This window comes from Sorex araneus, chromosome 3 (genome assembly GCF_027595985.1).
Source record: "Sorex araneus isolate mSorAra2 chromosome 3, mSorAra2.pri, whole genome shotgun sequence".
NCBI classification, from domain to species: Eukaryota; Metazoa; Chordata; class Mammalia; order Eulipotyphla; family Soricidae; genus Sorex; species Sorex araneus.
This window is the reverse complement of record NC_073304.1, coordinates 189,827,596-189,841,104: the sequence shown is the minus strand read 5'-3', so window position 1 is coordinate 189,841,104 and position 13,509 is coordinate 189,827,596. Positions and strand designations below refer to the sequence as shown.

Below are 13,509 nucleotides of genomic sequence, written 5' to 3'. Positions count from 1 at the left end.
TCTGACAGCAGCCTGGGGAGGGAGCCACGGGCCCGCAGGGCTGCTGGAAACCAGAGCTGTGGCTGTCGCATCCCTGTGCCCTATCAGCGCCCAAGACAAAGGGCCTGTCCTCTTCCCGGCTGCCCCCTGGGGCCAGTGGAAGAGCAGCCCCCAGACACACAAGGGTGTGTGCGGCCTGTGTCGGCAGAGCCCTCCCAGAGAGAGGCCCTGGACGGGGGTCGGGGACAGCTCCCGTGGCTAAGTCTGTCTCTCCACCTGGTATTTCCTCTGCTGCCCGCTCTGAGGAGCAGGACCTGCTGATGGGCAGAGGGTGCCGGTGACAAACAGACTTGCCGGGGGCCCCTGTGCTGGCTAGGGAGCTGGGCGTGGAGAAAGACCTCATTCGGGGCTGATCAACTGCCAAGTCTACCTACCCCCACGGCCCCCAAGAGAAACAAAAGCCACCATCGCCTTGACACCCCCCCACCCCAATTTTGTGCTTTGTGAATACCTGCAAGAGGGCGGCCAGCTGTGAGGTGGACGCCTTGCTGGTGCCAAGATGCCTCTCTCTGAGAGATGGAGGGATAGAGGTCCTGGGATAAGGGTAGAGCGCTTGCCTTGCATGCGTGACTTGTACCAGGTTCAATTCCCAGCATCCTACATGGTCCCCTGAGCACCACCAGGAGTAACTCCTGAGTGCAGAGCCTGGAGTAGTCCTGGCTGTGCATCACCAACCGACCAAACAAGCAAATAAATGAAGTGCATCTCTCTGAACTGGACTCCATGCTTTTCCTCCTGACACTCACTCCAGCACCCCAAGGGACAGACACCTGGCTTTGCTCTGGGCCACGTGGGTAGGCTGAGGACACAAACGGCCTTCACACCTGGAATCCACACTAGCCGTGTGCGGTGTGTGCCAGCATTTCCCATCGTACAGAAAAGGAAACTGAGACTCTGGAAGGGGCCCAAGGTCACACCGTCAGTAGCTCCCCAGCCGGCTGGTGGCCAGGAAGGAGGCTCCCCAAAGTTTGAGAGTTTGGCCCAGCGCCACCCCAAGACTGCAGCCCTCGAAGCTGCCAGACCTGCCTTATAAGCCCAAAGGCCGGGTGGCCGGCTCGGGTGCTGGGCCAGACCTTGTAGGGAGACACGCAGTGCTGCCAAGTGCCCAGCCCCAGGCCAACCTCCCTGCCAGGCTAAATTTAGCATCTCTGGGAGCTTGGAGGGGGCCTTGCCTGTCCTGGAGGCCTGCCCAGTCCCTCAAAGGGGTCCGCACAGGCCCCTCGGTCTCCTTGGCCACTCAGGTCCCGGGGCCACAAGAGCCACAGTTCTGATTCCCACCCACTCCACACACTCTGAGCCTGCCTGGGTTCCCGGGGAGACACCAACAACACAGCCCTGCAGACCCGGTCACAATAGCGCCCTGGGCCAGCCTAACGAGTGTGTGAAGATACCGAAGGGGTCAGCAGGGGTCCCTGGGCAGGACCTGGCTCCCAGCATTGCCCAGACCACGCACTGGGTCTTTACTGCTGGGAGTTTGTGGGCACATATGGGGCACGCCATGTGCCACCCAGCTTCTCCATTTTTTTGCATCACTTCCCCTTGGTCCCCTGACCACTTCCTGCTCTGGAGAGTGGGGACGCCTAGGCCTGGGCCCCACCCCTCAAGCACTGACCCTTCCTGCTTGCGGCTAAGCTGAAGCCGGGGTAGGCAGGAGCTGCAGGCCGCCCGCCTCCTGCCCTCTGCCCTTCTTTCCTTCCGTCAAACTCTACTGAGGTGTCATTTATGGACTATGAAATGCACCCATAATAGGTGGTTTGCTGAGCTCGATCAATGCATCCACCTCTCCTGCTGTCTCCCCTTCCTTCGCAGCAAATCTCCCCCTGCACCTGCCCCGTGCCCAGGTATTTGCTCAGTGAGCTTTGCCTTCACTCGCTTCATGGAGGTGGACCCACAGCGGCTGGGCTGTCATCTTCTCCCTGGCCCCAGGAAGTGCGTTTCTGTGACCGGAGGGGTGCTCCATTGCATGGACACGCTGCCAGGCTTCTCCTTTCCCCCAGGGGCCCCTGGGCTGGCAGCTGGGGCCCCTGGGCTCTGGGTCTGTGAGTGTACATGTCCCCGTCTCATTTTCTGGGTTTGTTCCTCCATCTCTCCCCATGTTGCTCCCCGTGGTCCCTCTGATCCCGGCGAGGCGGTGGTGTGAGCAGTTTTGGCCCCTGGAGGGGCCGGGGAGGCCATGGGCATCTTGGCAGCGGCTATCACGCAGCCAGTGAGAAGTGTGCCGAGGCTTGCCCCGGAATTCCCTCCTGGGCGAGCGGCTGTGAGGTAGGAAGCCTCTGTTTACCTTGGCCGCCCCATCTTGGCCTGTAGGGCTCCATGCTGTGCGCTGGACAAGGCTGGACTTCGGCAGGCCTGGCTGGGGTGGAGCGAAATGCCCGGCCCAGAGCTGGGACTGCGGCATCCCATGTCTTAGCTCGGCGCCCTGCCTGTCCACCAGGAGGAGACCAGCTACGTGGTCAGCCTCTCGGCGGGCCATAGGCTCTTCGTGTCTGAAACAGCCCTCATGTCCACTGGGCAGCTGGTAGAGGCCCCTTGGGAACCAGCCCCAACAGGAAGTTTCCTAGTTGACGGCTCTTCCATATGGGCCTTGCAGGAGGGAGAATCTGCCGGCCCCCATGGTGAGCAGGAGGCGAGTCCTGTCCCCAAGGGCTATCAATATGCCGCCTCCACAACTCACACACACATGTGCTCACAGGCCCTGCATTTGGTGTCACTGTTGGGAAATGTTTGGGGTCACACTTCAGGGTGCTCAGGGTTCCTGACTGTGCCCCGGAACCAGTCCTGGTGGTGCTTGGGGAGCCATATGTGTTGCCAGGATTGAACCAGGGCCAGCCACGAGCAAGGCAGGAGCCTTTTTTTTTTCTTTGCTTTTTGGGTCACACCCAGCGATGCTCAGGGGTTACTCCTGGCTCTGCACTCAGGAATTACTCCTGGCAGTGCTGGGGAGACCATATGGGATGCTGGGGGTCGAACAAGGCTGCGTGCAAGGCAAAAGCCCTCCCTGCTGTACTGTCGTTCCAGTCCCCAAGGCAGGAGCCTTACCCTTAACCCGTCTCGTGTCTCCCGGCCATTATGAAATGCTTTGTTTGCTTTCATGTGCCCAGTGCCAACTTCTGCCTTGGTGTCAGGGTCACTCCTGGTGGTGCACAGGAACTGTGTCACATTAGGGATTGAACCTGGGCCTCCCATATGCAAATATGTGCTCCAGCCTTGCATCTATATCCCTGGCCCCAAATCTTGCACTTTTTGAACAAAGATCTCCACGTGTCTATTTTGCACCAAGGGCTACCAATTATATAGTTGCTACATCCTTTGACCTACAATCTTTCCATACCTACTGGGTGGCAGCTGAGATGTAGAAGTCCGGCTTTTCTCCAGAGAAGGACAAGCAGCTGCAGGATGGAAAAGGCCATTCCCCTGCCCAGAGCCCCATCTTCAGGGCAGTCGTGAGTGAGTCTCAAACAGCCTCTGGGACCCAGGGCATGGCTTACCCTTGGTGCTCGATCCGCATGAGGCTCGTTCCACCTGTTGTTTTTTTTTTTCTCTTTTTCTTTTGGGTCACACGCAGTGATGCTCAGTGGTTACTCTTGCTTCTGCACTCATGAATTACTCCTGGTGGTACTCAGGGGATCATATGGGACGCCAGGGATCGAACCCAGGTCAACTGTGTGTAAGGCAAACACCCTACCCGCTGTACTATAGCTCCAGCCCCTAGCTCCCAGAGGAAAACACAAAGGCTTCTGGAGAGTGAGCCCTCAGAGAGGGTCTTGGGGGTGCCTCTGAGCTGGACTTAGAAGGGCCCAAAAGGGGTCAGCAGGGTCTGAGCAAGGGAGGGACACTGCGAGAAATTTCTGGGTGAGGCAGAAGTCTCAGGAGTCCCTGAGCTCAGGGCCCCTCTGTAACTGTTTACAGCCTGAGAGCCAAGTGCCAGGCCCAGCTCAGGGCCGTCTCCTCACGGGTGCCCTGGAGATGGGCGCGTGCCACAAGCACAGACCCCAGCACCGTCCAGTCAGCAGCAGCGGCCTCGGAAGTCAGGCCTCTCCGAATCTTGTCTCACAGACGGAGGAACTGTGGCTGGTGGGTGACGTGGGAGCCCCGTGCTTTGCCCAGCTTCCTGGGGTGCGGCTGGGGCCCCAGGCAGGCACGCTGGTGCTGGGGACACCATCCAGGGAGCCAGGAAAAGAGACACCCCGTGGCCCCAGGGACTCAACCTTTATTTCTCTACCAGGCTGCATGTCGGCAGGTGTGCACGGGGTCCAGCCCTAAGGACCCCTCCCCACCTCCACCCCCTTCCCCAGCAGGAAAGAAACAGTCTCCACCAATCCTCTGGAACCTTCTATGGGTGGGAGGGGCCACAATGAATGGGGAGTTTATTTGTTGACAGGCAGTTCTGGGGCTTTGGGTTGTGGGGACCAGGACTGGGACGCAAGTCTCGACTGACGTAGAAAACCGTCACCGGTCAGTCTCTAGGTGAGGCCAGGAGGGGGGGCTCACTTATTCACCGCTTTCTTCTACACTAGTTTTTTTGCCAAAGAGGCAAAAGCTGAGTTAAGGGAACATTCCTACTCACGACAAGCGCTTTTCCTGTCCCCTGACACGAGCCACATGGACACGCGTCCCCGCCGGAGGAGGGCAGGAGACCAACGGCTCCTTCCATGACGTCAGCCATCCTTTATCACTTCCTTTTGTCACAGTGGAGGGGGGTAGTGGGAGGCCCGTGGTCCGCAGGACTCAGCATTGACTGGCCCCTGACACAGGGACCCTGATGTGGCCTCCCGGGGGGCAGGGGGAGCAGGGCTGGGGGGGAAGGAGGTGTGAGCAGGGCCTCAGGGCAAGCCCAAGCTCTGTCTGGCAGGCGGGTGGAACGCAGAGACCGGGTCCCTGAGTCGGGCAGGCAGGCCGTCTCCTCTCGCAGACCCTGTCCTCCTCCCGTGTCCCTCTCTGACCTTCCACACCCCCCACCCCCCAACCCCGTATAAACAGGAACAGGCCGACTCTGTGGAAACAGCGTGGAGGGGAGCGTGCTGGCGGGCCTGCTGCACAGCTGGGCCCAGATGTCCGGAGCACCCTGGGAGGAGCCCCGAGAGAGGCTGCGGGGGGGCCCCTGCGAGTCCCCGTCAGGGCAGTGACGCCAGTCCCCGGGGGGAACAGCCTGGCCCTGGAATGTGCTCTGGGCATGCAGGCTGGGCGCTGCCCGCACCTCCGTCGCTGCTGGCTTCTGGGTCGGTCGCTCAGCTCCGGGCCGGGGCTCCCGGGCCAGAACTTCAGGGGCCAAGTCTCCCGGGGAGCCCCCCCACGCAGCACACCCCCGGATGGACGGAAGTGGGGCTCCAGACGCCGAGGCTGGGGGTGGCCGTCTGGAGCTCAGCGTGGCCGGGTGAGGAGCGGGCAAGCAGAGGCGGCGGGTGGAGCAGGTGCACCCACGCGGCCCTGCGCTTACTTCTGCTTCTTTTCCTCTGCAGGAGAGACCCGAGAGTGTGTGTGAGGCCGTGTCATCTGGCCCTGTCCTCACTCCTTCCCGGCCTCCCGCACCCCCACCTGCTGCACCTCCCAAGCCCAGACGCCCCGGCTGGCTTCCGACACAAGCCCCGGGGGCGGGTGTGTGAGTTGGTGGGGAGGGGGTTGTGTCTTCATTCTGTGTCTTCATTCACACCCCCAGACCAGCCAACTCCAGGGGGACTGTCTCCTCTTGGTCTGGAGTTTGCAGACCTACAGACCTGGCATCATGAAGCCCAGGACCCTGGGCAGGGCCAGGCTGCACCCCGTCCGCCCAGGCCCACAGAGTGACTCTGGGCCTCAACCCTCTCTCCCATCCTTCTCCAGCCCTCACTGCCACCGCCGGCCCCTGGCATCCTGCTCCCCCACCCCCACTCCCCCAGAAAGATGCAGGCACCCCTCCTCTCCCGAGCCCCCCTATCTATCCCCACCCCCAGTCGCCGAGTCCACGGTTGCATCTGACAGCAGCTCAGCCACACCTGGGCAGAGCCAGGAGGTGGGGTAAGACCAACGCCCCCCCCCCGCGTCCCCAGGGGCAGAGCAGCGTCCATAATTCTCCCCCATAAATCACAGGAAAGCGAGGCGCATCAGGATCCAACAAAACTTCCCTAAAAGGCCACAGCTGGTGTGAGACTGCGGCGGGGTCCCTCTCTCTTCCACCCCCACCCTCACCGGCTGCCTCACGGGCCAGAGTACCTGGGCTTCCTGCGCGTCACGGCACCCCACCTCCCGTGGGGTGCAGGCACCCAGCCCAAGCCTATCCTGTGGGCCTGGGGCCACTCCCTACAGCACGGCACCCCATTCACGCTCACGCCCCAGGACGTGCAGAGTGGCTCAGCACGGCTGACCGGCTCGGGGCGGCTTGAGTCGAGTTCCTCCCGCTCCCTACACGTGTCCTGTGCTTCCCCACACCCCCCCCCCTCCTGGGGCTCCCAGTGCCCTGAGGATCAAGTCCAGCCAGCATCCTTTACCTCCGCCCCCCAGCACACGCCCTGCCACGCCGTACTTCTTCTGGCCCTCTCAGGGGCGCCTTCTCCAGCGGGCCCCCTTTCTCCACCCACCTCCTGCCCCTTCCAGAAACCAGCCCCCGCCAAGTCCTGTTCCGCCAGGGGTCCTCCAAAGCCTACCCAGAGACCCGGGCTTTTCCCCAGTGGCTGAGCAGTTTCAGCTCCAGGCAGGAACGTTCTCACTTTCAAGGCTCCTTGAGAAAATGAGCCGCCCCTCTTGGCCGCAGTGGCCACAAGGCAGGCGCTGGCCACCAGGGTCAGCCCCAGCCGTTCTCAGCGGGTGCTGGGGCCTGGCCGGCTGGTGAGAGCGCGGGCAGGGATGCCGCTCCGTCTCCGGGCACTCGGCCCTGCTGCGGCCACAGCCGGGCAGGCTGCGGGCACTCCTGGAGGGCACTTCGGGGAAGACCCCGGGTCCAAACCCCCCCTCAGTATCCAGGGGAGTGACAAGGATGGGAGCACAGCCACCCGGGGGGCCAGAGTGCCTCCGCCTGTCGCCCGAGGGACCCGTGGTGGGCAGCTGCTCTCGGGAGTCAGGGGCCAACTTGTTTATGCCTTTTGAAAAAGATTGAGGCTCAGCGGGCCCCCTGAGGGCTACACAGCGTGGGAGATGGGGACCGACTGATGGTGGGGACCGGGAATGACAGGCACGTGCTCTATTTATAGCCCCCACCACAGGCACTCCCTTGGGGCTGGGATACATTCCTGCCAGAGGTGACCCTCAAGGACCCAGACGCCCGACACAGGCCTCAGCTATTACTGGGACCCTTCATAGGCGTCTGGGTCTGGAGTTAGTGGGGGGGTCATGGTGCTGGGCTCAGACTCCCAGGCCCCGGCTGGCGGGCCTCGCTTGCTTCCTCCCTCTCTGGGAAGCCCTAACAGTCAGGAGCCTCCCGAGCCTTCAGAAGTTTCCAGAAGGTTCCAGAATGGCCCCTTTCATGGCAGACAGACCAGTGCCAGGCCCACCCTGCTCTCCCCCACCTTCTCCCACCCCAGCCCTGCTGGTGCATCCTCCTGGCTGGGGAAGGGAGAGACAGAGCCCTGGACACAGGTGTGGAGAGCCCTGTTGTCCACCCACGAGGCAGTGCCTGATGGCTGTGAGCGGGGACCCCTCACACCTGCAGATGCCCAGATGAAGCTAGCCAGGAGCAGAGGAGGGTCCAGTGGGGCTGAGTAGACAGTGAGGCCCCCGCAGTGCTCCCCTGCAGATTGCATCCAGACCACCCCCTCCACTGGGGACCTGACCCCCACCCCCCTGTTCCTGGACAGATGAGGGGGCTGAATCGAAAAGTCCAGGCGCCCCTCACCTTCCAGGTAGTTCCGTGACAGGTACTTGAAGGCCTCGTCCAGCAGGATGACAGGCAGAGAGATCTGGAGCACCACCACCCACTGGTACCCACTCAGGGAGGTCACCTGGAAAATGAGCTGTAGGGAGGGGTCTGGTTAAAAGGGGGGCTGCCCGCACTGGATTCTGAGTGGAGGTCTGGCTAAAGGGGGGACTGCCTGCGCTGGATTCAGGGGACCCACCTGGAGGATAGTGGCCAGCCCACGTCTGCTCAGGCACGTGAACAAGTGTCCTGATTCCCAGACCCTGGCCACCGAGTAGTTTGGTTTTTTTCTTTTTTAATCTTGGGCCACACCCAGTGATGCTCAGGGGTTACTTCTGGCTCTGCACTCAGGAATCCCTCCTGATGGGCCCAGGGGACCATACCCAGGGGATGCCAGGGATTGAATCGGGGTCAGCTGCATGAAAGCAAACACCCTACGCGCTGTCCTATCGCTCCACCCCTGCCATAGTTTATATCCAGCGATCAGCCAGGTGGGTAAGTGCAGCGGGTGGTGTGTGTGTATGGGGTGTGGGGGGCTGAGTTAGTGGGGGAAGGGGCAAGCAACTCACAGGCAGGGGTGGCACCAGCAGGATGAGGAAGTGCAGTGCCATGGACATGGCCACGGCCGCCAGCAGCCAGGGGTTGAGCCACGGTGGCATCCGCAGCAGTGACTGGTTCTCCGAGACGCTGCCAAGGGCACAGGGTGAGGAGCGGTGGGAAGGGAGCCAGGCTCCCGTCAGCAGGCCTGATGGCTGGCATCCTTCGTGGGCCAGTCAAGGATGGGGTGGTACTACTGCCCGCAGAGGACCATGCTGAGACCTGGACCCCTTTCCTCTGACCCCCGCAGGGCCACCAGACCTCTCTGACCTCCTCAGATGTGGCTCTGGGTCCTCTCTGTCTTCTGAGTCCCAATTCTGAGCTCTTTCTGGATCCTTCTGACTCTCAGACCCCAATCCCAGATCCTTGAACCCCCAAGCCTCACAGCCAATCCTGGATCCTAAGACCCACAAACCTGGGCACTTTTTTTTTTCTTTTTGGGTCACATCCGGCGATGCACAGGAGTTATTCCTGGCTCATGCATTCAGGAATTACTCCTGGCGGTGCTCGGGGTACCATATGGGATGCTGGGAATCGACCCCGGGTCGGCCACGTACAAGGCAAACGCCCTACTCGCTGTGCTATTGCTCCAGTCCTCAAATCTGGACACTTTCTGACCCCAGTTGTGGTTTCGACCTGACACTAAACCCCCAGTCTTTCTTTGATTTTGAGTTGTCGTAGCCGGGTATACTTGGCTCACTCCGGACAGCACTCAGGGGTCCCTCCTGGAGGGCTTGAGGGACCATCTGGGATGCCAAGGATCGAACCCTGGTAGCAAGGCAGTTTCCTAGTGCTGTGTGGTCGCTCCGGCCCTGAGCCCCCAGTGTTAAGCCTCAGCCCGGCCCTCCGCAGCTCACCTGTTGAGAGCGTTGCACATTTCAATGGTCACCAGCACGGACAAGGCCATGGTAGTGGGGTAGCGGGACTCGAAGACCTCACAGTCGATGCCGGCAAACAGCGGGTTGTCGCTGGAACACTTCAGGAAGTTCCTCTAGGACAGAGAGAAGTAGCAGGGGTGAGCAGCCAGGGGTGGCACAGGGACACCTCAGTCTGCCCTCAGCCTACATCTGAAGATTCAGTACCATCAGCAGGCAAAGTGTTACCCCTAATGAACCCGGGCAGGGGTGCAGGCACTGAGCTAGGGAGTAGCAGATGGCTCTGGGCAGGGCATAGGATTAGAGGGGAGCAGTGGGCACCAGGCTGGGGGCAGATATCAGGGGATGCTGAAGCACAGATGGAGAGGCTGACTAAGAATCTGAAGCACAGAAAGGGCTCTGACTAGCCGGAAGCACCAAGAAAACGTGAAAACCAGTAATGCTTGAGTAAAATTCCCCATTAATGGGTAGATGATGAAGGCCCTACTCCTGGGTAGAAAATCAGATTCTGCTAAGGGCAAGGAGCTGGCTCAAAGGGCGGGGCATAAGCTTGGCCCCATGTGGAAGTCACAGGTTCCATTCCAGAACCACAAAGTCCACCAAGCAACGAGCCAGGAGTATCCCCTACATACAGCAAGGGGTGCTCCCCGCGCCCCACAACAATCAGACTACTTCTGCTGCCGAAACTCAGTTCCACCAGACCTGCTTTTGTTTGCTTCTGACAAGGACTAATGAACTGCCAGATGCTGGCTTATTAGCAGGGTTCTTGTGAGTAACAAGCACTAGTGGTTCCATAAATAAAGCAGGTTGGGGCTGGAGCAATAGCACAGAGGGTAGGGCGTTTGCCTTGCACGCGGCCGACCAGGGGTCGATTCCCAGTATCCCCTATGGTCCCCTGAGCACCGCCAGGAGTAATTCCTGAGTGCAGAGCCAGGAATAACCCCTGTGCATCACCGGATGTGACCCGAAAAGCAAAATAAAAAAAAATAAAATAAAGCAGGTCCCGGGGCCAGAACACAGAGGCTCCAGCGACATCCTATAGGGTACCCCCAGGGTTGCCAGGACAGATCCCTGAGCATCCCAGCTCCAAAGCAAAAACAAAACAAAACCAAAAAAAGGAAGCAGGCCTGCCGAGTGCCCCAGGGGAGTTTTCTTCCTGCTCATAAATCCTGCTCACAGATTCGGCTCAGATAAGAGGCCTCCCAGGCCTTTCACGGAAACTTGGAAACTTCAGTCTTACTTGGAGCATTGCACATGGGCACAGGAATCACCCTAGCGGTTACACAGCCCTGCCCCCCAGCAGTATAAATCTGTCCTCTAGACTCTTCTAAATACATAGATCTTTTCAGCTCAGGGCTGCGTCTGTGAAAATCACCTTTGGGGATAAGTTTGAGAAAATCACCGCGCTCTGTCTGACCTGCCCTGGGAGCCTGTCTGAGCTTTCCCGCATGTTGCGGAATCGCGGGAGCTGCCACGGGCCACAAGGGGTCGCTGTTGCTCCCCGTTTCTCTCACGGAGTTTACAAATTATACAAAGCGCTAAGGAGGTGTGGATTTCATGCTTGAACCAAGCGACAAAGAATCTTATTTCTTGCCCACCACTTGCATCTTCATTTTTTATATATAGATTTATATATTTTAATTTATATAACATTTATATAATATATATTATAATAAGTTTATATTTTATTTATATAATATTTATATAATATATATTTTTATATATTATATTTCAATAAAGAGTGGAGTGCTCAAAACCCAATTTCCAGCATGTGTGGCAAGGACACAGGTCTCTTTGGCATTGTTTGCTATTTTATGAGGGTTGTCTGGGGCCCCGGCCAACAGTGCTCTGCTGCTCCTCTTGGTCAGTGCTGGGAAGTCACCTGGGGGGCCCCAAGCAGTGTGGGGATGAACCTGCTTCTGGCATGCAACCTATACTTCAGTCCCTTCAGCCCTCTCCCTCGACCGGCTGAGGAAATTTAAGTCTTAAGAGGCAGACACAAGTAAAACCAGAGCTTAAATGAGAAGTCCAGTGGTCTGGCCCACGCTGACCCCTTTAAGGCGACTCCAAGAGATCAGTGGACCCCTTCCCTGAGACACGTGCCTCAGCTCTAAGCTGGGGTCCTGGGGTTGGTGGGAGAGCCTGGCAGGTTCATGAGAACAACTGGACCTTCTGCCTGAAGTTCCACTGTCAAGGGGCTTAATTCTGAGCTATCCGTGGTCTGAGGTTTTTTTGTTTTTTTGTTTTTTGTTTTGTGTGTGTGTGTGTGTGTGTGTGTGTGTGTGTCGGGGAGGGGGGTGGCAGCACACTTGATGCTGCTTGGAGTTTAGTGCTGGCTTTGCACTCAGAGATCAATACTGGCATGCTCAAGGGACCATATGGGATACTGGGGATTGAACCTAGGTCGGCTGCATGCAAGCAAGTGCCCGGCCCGCTGGACTATGGTTCTGGCCCTGTGATCAATGTTTCGGAATTGAATATGTTTTGGGGGTTCTCTGGTACAGGCAGGACACTTCATGCAGGGATGTCCTCTGGTTCCCCACACCCCCACCTAACGATGATAAGGAGAGGGAGTGAGATCTCCCGTTCTATGGGGCAGCAGGCAATGGCATGCTTGGGACTTCTGGATTCTTGGGCTTTTGGACTTGGTGCCCCTTTGGTGGTGAATGTCTGTGTATGTACGGGAGTGGAGAGAGACAGTCTGCCAACAAGGATTTCTAGATCTCCTATCCCTGGGACTTCAACTAACTGCAACTGTCCGAGAGTCCCATGGTATAAACAAGCTCACTCAGCCCCTGGCCGGCAGTTCACTTACCAGCTGGTAGAAGGTGAGGTGAGGGCCCTCTGCATCGTACAGGAACCACCAGGTGGCAGCAGCCACTGTGGCCAGGCCGACGTACACTGCACAGAAGGCGGGAGGGTACTGGCTGTGACAAGCAGTGTCATTCCCCTTCCCCTTCCGGATGATTGGCTGAACTTCCCGCAGGACCACCCTCTTCCTCTCTAAGCCAAGAGGTTTGTAGCCCCCATCTACCCCTCAGTACCAGTGCTGAGTCTGAGGACCAGTTGGCACCAGTCCCACCCACTGGCCACTGTATTGGCCAGAGGACCCAATCTGGACTAAGGAGAACAGGCCCAAGACTACTCTCATACCACAGAAAGAGCAACATAAAAGGCTGTCTCCCGCTGGGTTTAAGTTTGAAACGAGATGAGCCTGAGGGCTGGAGCTGCAGCAGCCACTCTGTCACTCCAGGAAGCACCTAGCTGAGAGTGAAGCGAAAGGTGCACAGCCCAAATATGTTGGAGTCCTCACTGGGTCATACCCGGGCAGCATCCTCCAAGAGACATGAGACCCAGGTTCCCTTGGGCATAACAGTCAGAGCCACATGGCCTGCACTTTGCTAGCCCTAAAAATCTGTGGAACCCTACCCAGAACTGGGCCCCCTGCTCACCTCCAATAGCCAAGTATCGGAAGAAGAGCCAGCCACTGATGAGGGCCTCGCGAGGGTTCCGGGGCAGCTTCTCCATGATGTCCAGGTCTGGAGGGTTGAAGCCCAGGGCCGTGGCAGGTAAGCCGTCTGTCACCAGGTTCACCCAGAGCAGCTGCACAGGGATCAAGGCTTCAGGCAGACCCACAATTGCCGTGAGGAAAATGCTGAAACCAAAGTCATGGGTTCTAGCTCCTGCCAAAGAGGGTTCAGATCTGGTGTCTAGGTCTGACTGACGGCCAGGGCAAAAACCTAGAGCATGCCACACCAGCCCACAAGTGCAAGCAAATACCTACAAAGCTGCAGAATTCACAGGTGCAGGCAAAAGTGCTCCCTCTTCCCCACAGATGTGCTTATACTCATGCCCAAAGGTGCACAAGGGCAGGGGTCGGAGTGATAGGACATCGGGGAGGGCACTCGCCTTGCACGAGGCTGACCAGAGTTCGATCCCCAGCATCCCTGAGCCCCGCCAGGAGTGCAGAGCCAGGAGTCACACCGCTAAGCACCGATAGGTGTGCCCCTACCCCGCCAAAACCAAAAACAAACAAGATGCACAAGAGCACACTCGGACACACAGCCTCACTCAAGTACACGCCTGCGTGTGTATAGGCACATCCACACACCAGCACACACCCCTGTCCACCCCTGTCCAGAGGTGGGGCTAGCGCATCCATCTTGTACCACT

At 58.8% G+C, this 13,509-nt stretch overlaps 1 protein-coding gene across 1 annotated transcript in view; it reads right to left on the bottom strand.

The window, feature by feature from the left end:
* Window positions 1-4,241: 4,241 nt before the first annotated feature.
* Window positions 4,242-13,509, bottom strand: part of ATP2A3 (ATPase sarcoplasmic/endoplasmic reticulum Ca2+ transporting 3) — a 31,410-nt gene continuing 22,142 nt past the window's right edge. The window contains exons 16-21 of the mRNA XM_055131375.1: window positions 12,789-12,991; window positions 12,152-12,237; window positions 9,319-9,452; window positions 8,434-8,551; window positions 7,844-7,961; window positions 4,242-5,492 (exon numbers count right to left, since the gene is read on the bottom strand). Of these exons, the coding sequence (XP_054987350.1) occupies window positions 5,473-5,492; window positions 7,844-7,961; window positions 8,434-8,551; window positions 9,319-9,452; window positions 12,152-12,237; window positions 12,789-12,991 (679 nt within the window). The 3' untranslated portion in view covers window positions 4,242-5,472. The remainder of the gene's footprint in view (window positions 5,493-7,843; window positions 7,962-8,433; window positions 8,552-9,318; window positions 9,453-12,151; window positions 12,238-12,788; window positions 12,992-13,509) is intronic.